The sequence below is a fragment of the Pelophylax lessonae genome (genome assembly GCF_965119305.1).
Source record: "Pelophylax lessonae genome assembly, chromosome: 1".
Taxonomy (NCBI): domain Eukaryota; kingdom Metazoa; phylum Chordata; class Amphibia; order Anura; family Ranidae; genus Pelophylax; species Pelophylax lessonae.
In genome coordinates, this window is record NC_138768.1 from 59976597 (window position 1) to 59992832 (window position 16236).

General features: G+C 42.5%; 1 protein-coding gene across 1 annotated transcript in view; it reads left to right on the forward strand.

Annotated features, from left to right (window-relative positions):
• Nucleotides 1-16236, forward strand: part of LOC309569735 (uncharacterized protein) — a gene marked incomplete at its 3' end in the record, with an annotated part of 83019 nt that overhangs the window by 18704 nt on the left and 48079 nt on the right. The window contains exons 2-3 of the mRNA XM_082275721.1: nucleotides 2178-2225; nucleotides 15557-15751. Coding sequence (XP_082131847.1) covers nucleotides 2178-2225; nucleotides 15557-15751 — 243 coding nt within the window. The remainder of the gene's footprint in view (nucleotides 1-2177; nucleotides 2226-15556; nucleotides 15752-16236) is intronic.

Here is a 16236-nt window from a genome sequence, read left to right on the forward strand (position 1 = left end):
CAGAGACCAGCGTGCGTGCCCCCTTCAAAGCAGTGTGTGGGCCCCCCCTGAGGCATCACTTCACTTACCTCACACTGGTGCCGTCACAGTGCCTGGCGAGCTGCTGCTGCTGCTGACGGGAGTCGGGACTACTGACTCAGACGAGACGACCTCTTCTGTCTTCTTCCTCGATCACGCGCCGGCCCTCCTCTCTGGTCTGACGGCGGGCGGGAAGGTGATGACGTGACGCCGGGACGGTGAGTGACTGACGCATGCACCGCCCCCACGCGTCACGTCACCCGGGATGTCCTTCTGTATGATTGGTCTAGGCTGGAGTCTGGACCAATCACAGCCAGGACAGCACTAAAGTGGGGCGTGTCGGGGCACATTGCTCTGCGCCCCGATGACCCCCAGAAGGCCGCCAATCAGTGCCTCTGCCTGGCGCACGTGGGGTGCAAAACCCCACCCCCCTTCCATAGACCATAGTAGGTCCGTCGCCCCTAGTGGGCTGAAAATGGTAATTTTTTTTTATTTATTTATTTATTTTTTACACAGATTTTTTTGGGGGGGGGGTTGGTGCCCCTGTGCCCCCTATAGACCGGCCGCCACTGGTCAAAATAGCAGAATTTCACCTAAATCTCCCAATTTGAGCAAACATTTCAGGGAAAAGAAAACTCTCAATTTCACTTATCTCTAACTGCACCATTTACCAGATCTCTGTTCTTGGACACAGGAACCCTTTAATCACTTCCCCCTTAATGAACAGGCCAAATTTTGTGATTCGGCACTGTGTTAATTTAATAGACAATAGCACGTCGTGCGACGCTGTACCCAAATAAAATTGATGTCCCTTTTTTCCCCACAAATAGAGCTTTCTTTTGGTGGTATTTGATCATCTCTGTGATTTTTATTTTTTGCGCTATAAACAAAAAAAGAGTGACAATTCTGAAAAAAAAAAAAAACAATATTTTTCACATTCTGCTATATAACATTCTCAAAAAAAATGTAAAAATCTAATTTTTTTAACATTTCAGGCCAATTTGTTTTCTGCTACATATTTTTGGTAAAAAAAGAAAAAAAAATTGCAATAAGCGTATTTTGATTGGTTTGCACAGTTTATTGCGTCTACTAACTACGGGAAAGATTTGCGTAATTTTTATTGTTTTTTTTTACTAGTAATGGCGGCGATCTGCGCTTTTTAGCGGGACTGCGACATTGCAGAGGACAGATCGGGCCCCTAACTGACATTTGACACTTTTGGGGGGACCAGTGACATTACTACAGTAATCAGTGCTAAAATTATGCACTGTTACTGTAATGACACTGCTAGGGAAGGGGTTAACATTGTGGGTGATCAAGGGGTTAAATGTGAGCCTAGGGGAGTGATTCTAACTGTGTGGGGGCGTGGCTTGTGAAATGATTATAGAGACCTGTGATCCTATATAGAAGGATTATAGGGGCTCTGTGATCATTCCAGGGAGAAGAACGGTCAGCTGTGTTTACAACAGCTGACCGTTCTACTCTCTCAGCGGGGAGCGATCGCGGGTGTCAGACGGCAATCGGAGCCGCCTGCCTCGTGCATCGGAGTCCCTGCTGCCGAGTGGGGGGCGGGAGTGCACCGCCCTCTAGCTGCCTGCGCGTGACCGACGTAGGTCTACGTCGGTTCGCGCAGGAGGGCCACACTGCCACAGTAAGGGCTCTTTCACACGGCCGCTCCGCTTGTCCGCAAATCATCCTATTTTTTTGCGGATGATTTGCGGACATAATGTAAGTCAATGGCATTGCGGATGTCAGTGGATGACCATCCGCTGACATCCGATTTTCTTCCTTTCAGTTCTGTTCCGTTTTTTGGAACGGAACAGAACCCTATTTTTTCATTAGTTCAAAAAACGGAAAGGAAGGAAAATCGGATGTCAGCGGTGTCATCCGCTGACATCCGCAATGCCATAGACTTACATTATGTCCGCATATCATCCGCAAACGGATGGGATGATATGCGGGCATACGGAGCGGTGCTTTCACACGGAGCGGCCGTGTGAAAGAGCCCTATAAGAGCGGCGGTCTGGAAGCGGTGAATTAGATCAATTCTTAGAATGAATGAAAATGGGCACACTGACCAAAAACATAATAATAATAACATAATAATATAATAAAACAATTCAAGTTATTTACAAATAATATCTTTCTTTCTTTTCAAGGCTCGGAGATGCCGAGAAGATTGCAATGAAGAAGCTCGCCCACCCGCTGTAATGATACTATGCTTATTTCAGTAATCTGTTTATTCAATGTTGTGTTAAAGAGCAGTTTTAGCAAGTATAGAAAATATTTTTTTATTTTTTCAGAAATTTCTGTTGTGTCACTTCCTGTGAGCTGAACTGAAATCACAAAAAAAAATGTCTTCCTTCTGTAAACTTCTAATTCTCCCCTCCCCCCTCTTTCATGTATTGGAGATGAACAAAGGCAGGCATGCTTGAAGTCCAGCCTATTGCTCCTTCCATTAATACAGTGGAAGAGTTGTCACTAAGGATGAACTAAGGTTCAGCAGGCCACTGTCCCAATCAGCTGCGGCCCTGGAACCCCAACCCCCCAACACTCTCTCTCTTAAGAAGAGGAGATTAAGTGGGATGTGATCAACATGTATAACAACATAAGTGGTCCATATAGTGAACTTATTTGCAATGATTTGTAGAGGTAAGGTATTGAAATGTATAGGTCAGCCCTGTCCATTGGAAATTGAATTGCAAACTGGCTATGACTATGTCTCTCATAGTCCATGAGGGGTATCAGCGTTGTTTTCTGCGCTAAAAGGCCAGAGTGGTGCCTATATTTTAAAAGGGATCAAAGTCTTTATTAAGTAATTACAAACCGGTTCACGCATTTTTTTTAAATCTTTTTAATTGTTTTTTTGTTAAAAACATAAAACAGTACACTTACACCTCAAATAAGTCTGTCAAGAGCATGTAAAGCCCACACAGGGGCATAAAAAACGAACAATACAACATGACCAGATAAATTTGAAGGTGTGAGGTCATAAGGAGCTTTAGGACCACGGAATGACAAACATCTAAGAGCTTCATCTAAGACAAACATCTAAGAGCTTCTACTGACCCTACCACTGCAGCCTCCAGGACAGCAGAGGGGTTGAACAAATCTGGTCTTAGCCACCAGGAGACAGTAACCAATTGAGCCGCTACGTAAAATTTGTGGCAGACCGGAAGCGCTAACCCACCTTGGGAGGTGGGGCACATCAGTGTGGACATCTTGCACCAAGGAGGATGAGGACCCCACAGAAAAGATGAGAAAGACTATTCAGCTGCAAGAAGAAGGCCTTAGGTATCCACTGTGAGGAATTTCAAAACAAGTAGTTGAATTCAGGAAAAATTCCCATTTTAATTAGATTAATCCACCCCAGGAGGGACTCAGGGAGGTTCTCCCATGCTTTTAGTTTAGCTCTAACCTGCCTAACCACTGGAGAAAAATTCTGTGAGGCGTAGTCGTTTATCTCTCTAGAGATCAGTACCCCAAGATATGTGAAGGTATCTACCCATTTCAATGGCAGGTCAGGCATTACGCTATCCTTAACCTCTGGGTCAATAGCAAATAACAGGGACTTTGACCGGTTCACCTTGAGGCCCATCACTACAGAGAATGAGTTTAGAATCCGCAATGCACCCTGCAAAGAAGGGCCTGCATCAGTGAGAAATAGCAGGAGGTGGTCCGCGTACAGAGCTATCCTCTCCTCCAGCCACTCCGGCCTAAGGCCCCTAATATGGGGAGATATACGAAGAACTTCAGCTACTGGCTCCATGGCAATGGCAAAGAGAGGCAGGGAGAGAGGACAGCCCTGCCGGGGTATCTCGGTGTAACCGAAATGGGGGCGATAAAAGACCTCCTAGCCTAATGACCTCTGCCGGGGAGCAGTATATCACCTTTAGCCATTGAATAAAAACTAAGGGGAACCCCATTCTCCGAAGGGTCTCCCACAGGAAAGGCCACTCCATGGTATAAAATTCCTTCTCTATATTCAGGAAAGCAATGACCCTAGAGCTCCGATTGCCATGTTTGGCATGAATATTTGTAAATAGCCTGCGTAAGTTGATATCTGTAGATTCATGAGCCATAAACCCAGTTTGATCTGAATCAATTACGAAAGGTAGAACGTGAGCAAGTCTAGACGCAAGGAGTTTAGTTAAGTTATTAAGGACTGCAATAGGTCTATATGAGGCGCATTGTTTGGAATCTTTAAGGGATTTATAAATGAGAATAACATGCACCTCCGACATCAAAGGAGGGAGGGTGCCCTCCGCTAGGCAGAGTGAATAAAAAGAAGCAAGTAACAGAGCACTGTGTGCTTTATAAAACTCAGTGGGAAGACCATCAGGGCCCAGGGATTTACACACTGAGAGGATTGGATTACTGATAAAACCTCATCCGAAGTGATCGGATGCACTAAGCGTGACCGTTCCTGATCCGAAAGCCAATCCAGAGCTACCTGATCCAGCAGTGAGGCTAAAAAGTCAGATGGCAGCGTGGAATTATTGAGACATTGGTAGAAATTTCGAAACTCACTAAGGATATCCGTGGGAGAAGTAATGGCCTCCCCTGTGGGAGAGATAACCTCAGAGACCAATGTGAGGGGGGCATCATGATGTGACAACATGACCAACAATTTCCCATTTTTGTCCCCTTGTTCGAAAGTTCGTTGTTTGGAATTATATAATTCTAAACGGGTAGCCTCTGATATATGTAGATGCAATGCCCTCTTAATAGTCTGCAGTAAATCAAAATTAACAATTGAAGGGTCTGAGGAATATCTATCAGACATATTCTGAATTTCTGCTTGTAAGGAAGGTGTGACTGTTTGGTTATTCAGCTTGATCACCTTGATAAGTGAGATATAATGACCTTTAGTGATTGCCCTAAAAGTGTCCCAGACTTATTCTGGGGAGGAGGACCCCACATTTATGTCCCAATATTCTTTCAAGGCTGGCGGAGATTGATCAGCTATGTTGGGGTGGGAGATCCAGTGAGTGCCAAGACGCCACATGGAGCCACCACTCACCGAATGGAATCTGAGAGTCAAGGCAAAAGGACTATGGTCCGACAGTCCACTGGGTAAGTATTCCGCAGACACAATGTAAGCCAGCATAGGGGGGTTAGCAAATGCCAGGTCAATTCTAGATGAGGTCTTATATGAGGTAGAAAAACAGTAGTATGGCCTAGTAGTAGGGTGTTTCCAGTTCCAGATCTCCGTCAGATCCGCTGACAAGGGCCATCTGGAGGAATCACCAGTGGATGACTTTCTGGGATTGGGTCTATCTAGGTCTGGTGAGAGAACCATTAGAAGTCACCGTTTAGAAGTCACTCATTAGACGTATATTGGCGGGACAGTAGGGGGGGCGATACTCTCCAGAATCAAGTACAACAAAGCTGGTTGAAATGGCGGAGGAATGTAAATACCAACATAACGCTGATGACATAATTGTACAAGTAATATTACGTATTCCCCCTGTGAGTCTGTGTGAACTGCTTTAATTACACAAGCCAATGATTTGTTCACAAGTATAGATACATCCCTAGCATAAGTGGAATATGAAGCATGAAATGCCTTTTGAACCTACGGCCTTTTGAGAGTCATCAACTTACTGCCCATCAAGTGCGTCTCCTGTATGATAAGTATGTGGGGGTTAAATGTTTTGGCATGTTGAAAGAGCAGTGCTCTCTTGAATGTGGAATTGAGGCCTCTCACGTTCCAGGAGAGAACCGAGATCGTCTCAGCATCACGGGGTGCCATAGATATCCAGTTTTGTCATTAACCAAGAGTAGAGAAGTATCTCCCAGGGTAACACAAAGTGGGCAGCATGATGCCACAGGTCTTTAAAGAGGTGTTGGGCAACTAAACACAACACAAACAACATAAAACAAATAATTAAACCAAAAGTTTTGTTAAATTATACGTGCTAAAAATCTAAATAATTATAACAAAAATTGCCCTGAGGAAGGCACGGAGTCCTGGTGCCATCACGCGCGTAGGGGAGGGGCTTAGCAACTGTTGGTGAACGGAGAGACAGCTCTGATATATGCAGGAGAGGCAGCAGATTTTCCTATTAAGTGTTAGTGCCTCTTTGGATAAATCGTCTGCATAGACTGGTGCACGTGGTATCACGTGAGTGAATTTTTAACTTTTGTCATAAAATACCCCTTTTTATACGTTATTGCACTATGGATCTGCTTTATTTTGTCCCCCACATGGATGGCTGAGTAATTGAACGATCCATCGGAAATTTATCCCTCTGGGCAATTACCATTGAGGAGTGAATGGTGGAAATCCAGGAGAGAATCACATAAATCTAAACGCAATTATCCCCGTGAGGTAAGCACATACCCTTAGGGGGAGTTACTAAAAGAAGGAACATCCATAATTGCTCATCCACATTCCTATACCAGCTGAACACCTACCGAAGTATTAATCTAACAAGGGTGATTAATCATCACCACAGACTCTACACAGAACTGTGAACATGCACATTGCAGCAGTGTTTCTACATTCAAAAAGGCACAGTCTTTGCAACATTGTTTACATCACTTTAGTGGATACACTTGTATATTCATAGGGTTTATGACACACATATTTTTTTTCAGCAAGTGCCATTTGGTTTTATTATTGGTTTATATTTATCACTGATTTTTAATTAAGCACATTCAGGAAATTGTTTGCACTTATATGGTTCACATCAACAATTAGATTATACACTATTCACAAATACTGAAGGAATATTAGTTATTTATTTATAAAACATTTATTTGTTATAATTATTTTGATTTTTAGCACGTATAATTTTATGCGCAGCACTTTAACAAAACTTTTGATTATTAGCACCTACTTAAAGGGAAGTGATCAGTGCCTGCAGCAAAAATCATCATTACATAGCTGCTCACAGGATTTGCTTATTTTATATTTATTTATTTATTTATTTATTTTAAGTTTTAAAAATTAAACCAACCCAGCATATTGTGCTTTCCCTGCCGGTATCTGGAACCCCTAAAATGGACGGGGAGTCCAGATAATGGCCTATATGAAAAACTAACAGGTGTCCAAACCAACTGGATCTACAGGACTACTGTGTCCAGTAACTGAGTTCAATGCTTATGGGGCAGATCAGCATGTATCCACCACTAGTAGAAACTCCAGTTTATGGTGGGGTGGGGGGGGGGGTGAGGGAATCAGCAGAGGGAGCCACCAGTGGCGGTCAACCTAGGTCGAGAGGTAACGTCCATAACCAAGGAAAATGAAGGTTAAAAGAGAAAAAAAAATGTAGTAGCAATAATCAGTTGGAGAATCAGATCTGTTTGGCAGCTTCACTCCAGAAATCAGACTCCATCTTGAAACTGCATGACGATCAGGCCCCTATGGGTGTCTTTCACAGGATAAATAGCCCTTTTACAGGATATGACATTAATGGGCACTACAGATAAAGCAAGTCGCACTGTTGCCTCTTACATGGGAAACCACTTGTTAGGAGATCATGTGGGAATTCCGTTTCAACAACCATCCAGCCAGGACACTGCTGCTGCAGGGGATTCAAAGAATCTGGCGTTATCACCGTCAACCACATGGAGCTTGCTAGGATACAGGAGGCTGTATTTGAGGACTTGTTCCCGGAGTCGCTTGCGAACTTCTGTGAAGGAGCGGCGTCTCTGTTGGATTTCAGGCGAATAGTTGGGAAAGAGAAGGATCTTTGCATTCTTGTAACGGAGATCTTGTTTTGCACAAGCCGCAGCCAGGATACAATCCCTGTCCCAATAGTTAAGTAGTTGGAGCGGGAAGGATGTTGCTGGTGCCCCAGGAATTGGAGGAGCCAGGGTAACTCTATGGGCTCTTTCCACCACAAAAGTGGATGGTATGGCCTGGAGATCCAGTAACTTGATTAGGAATGACCCCACAAACTCGGCAGGCCTGAGGCCCTCCGCCTTTTCTGTCAGGCCCAGAATACAAGTATTGTTCCATCTAAGCCTATTTCCAGTATCTAGGGCATGAAGCTCCCGGGAGTCTGATCTGGTGGAAACTTCCAGCTGGGATATGAGCTCCTCAACTTCAGAGACCATGGATCTGAATTTGTCCATATCATGGCAAATCAGACTGATATCGGTCACGGTCACCAGGTAGTCAATCTTGGTAGTGAGGGTGTCCTTACAGGCTTTGATAGCCTCTAGGATGTCAGCTGAGGTAGAACCAGTCTGTATCTTGGGCTCTGGGGTAGGCTGTGTGCTCACCGACATTGCTGGGCACCGCCGCCTCGTGTCCAAGATGCCCACAGCAGGATGAGAAGAGCGAGGGACACTTGGGAATGATCGGAGCCAGCCAGGTGATTGTGGGGACACCCGCGATGAGTCTGACACCTTCCTGGAGCCCAGGGTGATGATTGGTGCCGCTGTGAAGGAGAGATGGGTCTCAGGATTACAGTAGAATTACCGGCAGGATCGGAGCTCTGCCGCCACGTGTCATCTAAGGCTCACATCCCAGCCACGCCCCCTAAGTGTAAAACAAATCTTAATGCCTAAGCCCAATTTTGCAACAATGACATGTGTTAGTATATCTGTACATGTCATCTCTGCTTTGTGCATCCACGTGAATTATACCTTGTTTTTTTTTCAGAAGAAATTGGGCTTCCATTTGATGGTTAATGGTTATGGATATTTCCTGCTTTTTTTTTTATTATTATCAAAGGAAAACAGGCCCAAAATAGTAAAATGTAATATATTTTTTTAATTTAGCTGTATATTTCTTGCTACTGTCATAATCTACCACCACATAACAACCCAAAATAAATTCTCCTGCTCCTGACTATTGCAGCAATATCACAAAAAAAAAAAACACAAAAAGCGCTGAATGGCCTTACTGATGTGAATTGGGGATGGCAACTATGTGCAGAGTAGTGAATGACACCAGCGTAAATGATGAACCAAAATGAAAAGTTTATTGGGAACAAACCTATAGGTAAACTATGTGTCAATGTTAAAAAGTACAATGGTAAAAAGTGCAGAGCTCCCCTGAACCAAACTAGTGAACCAATACAAGGCAAAGACTCACAGGATGGAGTACCATACAATGGTTGAAAGGAAGTGAATATCTGCAATACAAAAGAAGGTCAAATGTATCCAAACTGAACAAAAAAACTAGGAGCTAAAGGATACTGTGCACCTCCAACTCCTCGTTCAACCCATCTTTGCCTTGTATTGGTCCACCAGTTTGGTTGAGGGGAGCTCTGCTTTTTTTACCATTGTACTTTTTATTATTGAAACATCGTTTACATATGGGTTTGTCCCAATAAACTTTTCATTGTTTTATCATTTACATTGACCTTTGACCCTGACCTGAACTCCTAACCCTAGCACTGACCTAGATCAAACCTTGATCTAGGTTTTTTTTTAAATTTATTATTTTTTATTATTATTATTATAATTATGATTATTATTAGCTACACACAATTTGCTTCCTCTCTCTCTCTCTGCAAGGACAGAGAAAGATACAATGTATCTCTCTCATCCATTCACAGATACAGAAAACACAGGGGCGGGCATCCCAGTGACTCCTCACTGTGATAGCCAATCAGAGGCTATCACAGCGACCAGGTGACCCAGAATCGGACGCTCCGGGTCACAAATGTTAGAATAGGGCCTGGGGCTCTCAGCGAGACCCCTCGGTCTTTGTGCTGGGATTGTGTCGTCCAGCACAAAGGGACATACGCAAATATACGCCCCCCCCAAAAAAAGAGCCCAGTCCAGTGGGGCTGCATATTTGTGTTACATCGGCACCAAGGGGTAACTTCTAAAGTGGTCCATATAGTGAACTTGGTGTGGAGTTATTCACTTTAAGGTCATTACAAAGGATAAGGAGGCACTCTTTACATCTGGAGGAAAAGAGATTTAACCGTCACAAATAGAAAGGCTTCTTCACAGTAAGAGCTGTGAAAATGTGGAAAAGACTCCCTCCGGAATTAGTTTTGGTCAGCTTAGTAGATTGTTTTAAAAAAGAGCTGGATGCATTCCTAATGCACAAGATATAGCTGGATATTAACATAGAGGTTTTCTATTTATTTCATTTTTTTTTTTTTTTTTTAATTTTCCATTGGTTGAACTAAATGGACTTGTGTCTTTTTTCAACCTGAATAACTAAGCAACTATATAACATATACGAAAATATATAAGTAGGTGGCTGGGAAAGGCATACATTAAATAGTTTGGGGTCTAGAGCAGCAGGGTTCTTGTCCAGGAGGGGAAAATTAAACAGGGGGAATCTGCGCCACACAGGGTGATTATGGTGTGCCCAAGCACACCTGACACACGCTGTGCGCACACCTGGCAGTTACATAAAAAATACTTGCTGAACCTGCCACCAACCCAGTGGGAATTCAAGTACTACTTGTTTCAGCAGCTCATGGTCTGTGAACTAGAGAACACCTCACTAAGATATAGGGAGTAGGGGAGAGGGTGGTGTCCTGAAGTCACACTCTCTGTCCTAGGATGACAGTATTGCTGCTACATCAATACGGTACAGTGAGTGAGTGAGACCCTGGGACAAGAATATATTACTGGCAGAATCACCAGGTAAAAAAAGTCTGAAAAGAAAGAACACTAATGCAGCCACCACATCTAAGGACTGATAAGTTACAGTAAAGACATTTTGGTTCTTGGATTTAGATACACTTTATTGATTTTTTGACAAAACACATTAGTTGATCGGCCAGGGCAGAACATTTTCAATGGGTTTGCATCAGTCAGCACTGAGATACTTTATTCATGAATATGATCGTATTTTGATTATGGGATTACCATGATGGAAACAGAGAGGCAATCCATAATGTATGTTAATAACTTACAATCATATCTTAACTATTGATCTAATCCACTTCCTCGTGTGTGGCATATGAATTGAATGGATTGTCAACCATAGATCAGTTATTCCTATCGGACGAGAATTGTAAAGAAATTGATCAAATATTGAAGTGTGTATGGCTATATGGATCTCCTTATTAATGTTTTCACTCAAGGTACTCAAGTTTCATCCAAGATTTACCCATGTTCTACATAAAATTCCATTGAAAAAAATGTTACAAACAAATTTAAAAAAAAAATGTGTGAATCTTATAGTGAAAACACTGATAAATAGAATCCAGGAAGGTAATAAAAAGATAGTTGGGTACTTAAAGCGGAGTTCCACACATTTTTTGAAGGTCCAATTACTCTTATGCCCATCCAAAATTCTGTAAAACGTGACAATTATTTTTTTATTTTTTTATTTGTACATTATATACCTTTTTTAACTTTTCTTCTGCAGCACTTCCGGCTGTGGCCGCCTAGGCGATTCCTTCACTAGGCAATTTTCAAGGGCTTCTGGGATAGCGACGTCATGTTTCCCAGGAGTCCTTGCGAATCGCCTATTGATGTTATTTCCAGACTGTAAATTACATGAACAGGAGGATCGGGATGTCATGATTGACAGGTTGCTATAGTAATGGGGTGGGAATGCCATGGTTATGGCAACCTGTCAGGAAGACAGAGAGCCGCTCAGTGTGCAGGCGCAAGATTGGGAGGTGCGCGCTGGGTAGCCAGCTGCACCAAATCCTGGAAATCAAGAGAAGAGGGCTTCAGATGCCCACAGATGACATGGAACCTGCCTGCTTTGGAGATCTGGTTAGTCTTCAAATATTTTAACACAAACTACAGGAACTACACATAGGACATATGATATATTTTGCTAGATATGTTTAAACAATTACGGAGGAGTGTTGAATAAAAAAATGTATTTGGGGGACTGGAACGTGAATATTTTAGGTAAATCTGAAAATAGAATCTATTACTTTTTATTTACTAATTCATAGCTAGAGTAAAGGGTGATCTTTAATATACCGGTGCATCTCATAAAATTAGATTGATCCTTGATTTGTCCACTGTGTTTTATCAAGTCCAAAGTCAGCGCAGCCCTCTACCAGGAAATTCTAGAGCACTTCATGCTTCCTCTGCAGACCAGCTTTATGGAGATGCTGATTTCATTTTCCAGCAGGACTTGGCACTGCTCACACTGCCAAAACTACCAATACCTAGTTTAAAGAATAAGTCCACCCTAACACTAAAATCCCTGCATCTATAGATCTCCATGATCTAACACTAACCTATCTAGCCCTGCCCTGTAAAGAAGAAATCAGTATACATACCTTTTTTGAAGCCAATCTGACCTGATCCCAAGCTGAGCTGTCAGCCGTGGCTTAGCTGTGTAGGCGGGTGCAGAAGACACAGCCAACAACGGAAGCCCCATAGTAAGTCTATGGGTGACTTCACATCCCATTCATTTCACAACCGTTGTTGGCCGTGTCCTCCGCAGAGCTTCATCTGCTTTACATTGAGTAGGATCAGCGTCAAAAAAAGGTATGTATACTGTTTTCTTCTTTACAGGACTAGATAGGTTAGTCTTAGATTGTGGAGATCTATAGATGCAGGGATTTTAGTTTTAGGGTGGCCTTATCCTTTATTGATCATGTTATCACTGTGCTTGATTGGTCAGCAAACTTGCCTGACCTAAACCCAATAAAGAATCAGTGGGGTGTTGTAAAGAGTAAGTTTAGAAACACCAGACCCAACAATGCAAACAAGCTGAAGGCCGCTATCAAAGCAACCTGGGCTTCCATAACACCTCAGCAGTGCCACAGGCTGATCGCCTCCATGCCACGCTGTATGATGCAGTAATTCATGCAAAAGGAGCCCCGATCAAGTATTGAGTGCATACTATACTGTACATGGACATGATTTTCAGTAAGCCAACATTTCTGTATTAAAAACCCTTTTATTGGTCTTATGTAATATTCTAGTTTTCTGAGATCAAAAAATAGACAAGAAAGGATATGGGGCAAGGGTCGGGATTTTAAAGGTACCGTCAATGACCAATAATAGATGTATTCTAGAAAAAACTAGTATAGTATATTTTGTATAAAAACATATATTTTATTTGACAATAACAACAAGGGAAAGACAAAAGAAAAAATCAACATACAAGAACATTAAGGACAAGTATTAGTCCAAGTAAAAAAACAGGTCAATAAAGCTGTAACCTCATACACTTGTTGGATTGTGTTTGAACCATAAGGAAGTGCCAGAAGACCAAGATAGCCTGGTAAGTTCTAGAATAACTTCCTCAGGGTAATTACTACCACTACCTAACATGTTTCAGGGGGTATTCCGCTTCTTCAGGGGTGCAGGGGTACACAATAGTATTCAGAGGGACAACTGCAGGGTAATTGAAACAAGAATTAATATGCAGATATTTACAACAATTTTATTTTGATATTTGTATAAAATTTATTGCCATTATAAGTACATTCAAGAAGGAGGAAGTTCCTCTAAGAAATTAGATAAGGCATGCAAATATACAGAGAAGTGTATCATATGGGTATGAAAATCAAAGCGACATGAATGTTCCCACCTGTAGGGCTGCTTGTGGATAGGCTGGCTGATGGAACCGACTAGTGGCAAACCAAGTCCCCCAGGCGGGCATGGACGGCCCAAATTATATCTGAATGTAGGGGTAGGTGGAAGGTCCCTAATAGTATATAAAAAAAAAAAGAAAAAGGGGGGGGAAAAAGAGAAATATATCTCTATATATATCCATAAAGGATATTAGTATCTCCATATTAACAATTGGCATAAATAATATTATAATATTACTTGTGTCTTATTTAGTTTAAAAAAACAACAAAAAATAATAACAGTAAGGGGACCTACCGATCATCAAGGCCTTAAAAACAAAAAGTCAGACGGTGGGGTGGATTGGAAGATAGAATCCAATTTTTACAATCCAACAAGATAGGATATGTATCAAATATCCAGAAAAATCAGAGTGGAAAAGGTCTCTCTCTCTCTCTCTCTCTATATATATATATATATATATATATATATATATATGAGGAAAAAATGTCCAATCAGTTCATACATACATTCAAAGAATGTGTATAGTTGGATAACATATGAGTATATAGTATATAATTGGGTTTACCCCAATATTATGTAAACATATGGGTATCAAAGAAGACCCGCATGAAAAGATATATCAAACAGGTACATTCCCTGGGTCCTGAAGAAGCGTGCGTCACGCATACGAAACTTACGAAACGCTTAGACGTCACACGGCACGTTCCACCCAGCCAGTGAACCCAGCCCATGTCTATTTCCTTACAGTGGAGCATCACTTCGGCAGTTGGGAGTACACTTCCGGGTTGTGCGGGAAGTGAGGCTGCACCACGGGAGAATGTTTGAAGTGATGGTGCGGTATGCACCTGATCCAAAGTACCGAGTCGCGTTGAGGGACTTCCACGTCTATATGAATTATTCCAGGAAATAGAGGATTACCAACAGGTCACCGCTGACATCTGCCGCTCCATAGGGGTGAATGGAGGGTCTGATCAGGTCCGCCTAACAAATGGACAGGAGGACCTGATCGAACAGCCTGTGTGAAAGGGCCCTTAGGCAAATTTAGTTTTTGGTTCCTCTGTAAGCAGTGAAACAGCTGTGGCTGTTTTGGATCTCACAGGCTGCAAGTTTGATTGCTCTACTCTTCTTTCTAGAGGCTTCTGGAACATAGAAGGCTGGGCAAGGCAAATGGGCAGCTTGAATATTTATCATGCTTCAGCCAATCCCTGGGGAGGTGGGCCCAGTAGGTTGCTGGAGAGCACATAAATAGTCTGAGGCTTGGAGCAGCCTGGCTTGTCCTGCTGGAGGAGTTCCCAGCCTTAGGGGCTCTGCCCCTCCGGGCAGACTGCTGGAGCGTGCTGCATGTTTATTGAGGTCCCAGCTGTGGCATAGCTGGGGGGCTACTTATAAAATTCTGAAGCTATTTCTGGAAATTTTGCCAAAGGACCTGGCCTGGAGAGCTCACTGAAGAGTGCCCAGTGAAAGTTGAAATGGGTCTAACTGTCCTGTGGCATTGTGAGGCTCAAACTCTCTCTCTGAAGAGTGTCCGGTAGATACTGGAAGGAGGCATCCGCTGATCCTGTGATATTGTGAGTACTGACCTGAGCTCAGGGTCCTAGCGACTGCGCTGTGTTCCTTTGGGTGAAAGAGCCAGTGCTAGTTCTGTCCAGATAGCTTCTAAAAAGGAACTCAGTTCTACCATCTTTATTTGCTCCATTTCAGAGACTGTTCAGGGAGGCTTAGCAAAGTGGAGTGTCCTCCTGAGCATATTCAGTAAATCTGCAGTATCTCATAACATTCTATACCCCATCCAAGTTCTTTAGCAATAAAAATACTAAAAGGAAATTCCCTAGACTGATTATTGAGCCAAGAGTAAATTGGACTGTTGCCATGTGCTTGGCTGCCTCTGCATCAATCTTGGAAGAGAACTGGTTCAATTACAGTGGCTCATTTGGGGGTAGTACTACACTGCCACATTCCGAGCAGGCATTATTTCTACATACTGCATATGACCCTTAAAATGAGAATGAAAATATTTAGTTATTTCATTTACAGACTAGCCTTCGTAGCTTCGAGTGAACACTGCCTTTATGAATTCTCTTTATTACTCTTCTAGTGTTGTCAATCCCTGGAACCATGGAAAATCTTTCTCATTTGTGGTTTGATGTGCGCCATCGCCACTGCCGTTGGAGTCATGACCACTGTGTTTGTTTTAATGGACCGTTTTCCAACAAACACCAATGGAAATACTGAAGATCCCAGTGATCCGAAAAGTTGCTTGGAATATGTTTTTTCCCTCTCAAAAATAAAGGTAGGGCAAAATCACTTTATTCCTGGGGAGTAACTGCCTTATTACACCGTTTATTATTTTTGTGATTTTTATCTGGCAATGACTGCATGTATGTAAATGTAGAGTAAATTGGTTATAGGAACCCAAATGAAAACTGAAAATGTTTTTTATTGACTTTGCTAGACAGCAACATTATTTTTTAAGTGCTGCACATGCAAAATAAACTCAGAATAAACATGCTGTATATACAAGTGGAATCACCTCTTGAACAGCTTCAAGCAAATTATGAAGTCACGGGCGATTCGTGGGAACCTGCCGACCCGCCTCCATACAACCACGGCGGCTGGTCAGCAAGTGGTTAAAGAATTAAACAAAAAAATGATTAGTTAAACCGGCTTTTGGAACAGTACAAATGCGGCAATTTAGGAATTGGATGAAAGGTTTAGCACTGGGAAACACTTTTTGAAAGATAAAAAGTGCATTTTATATACAATTATATAGATCAG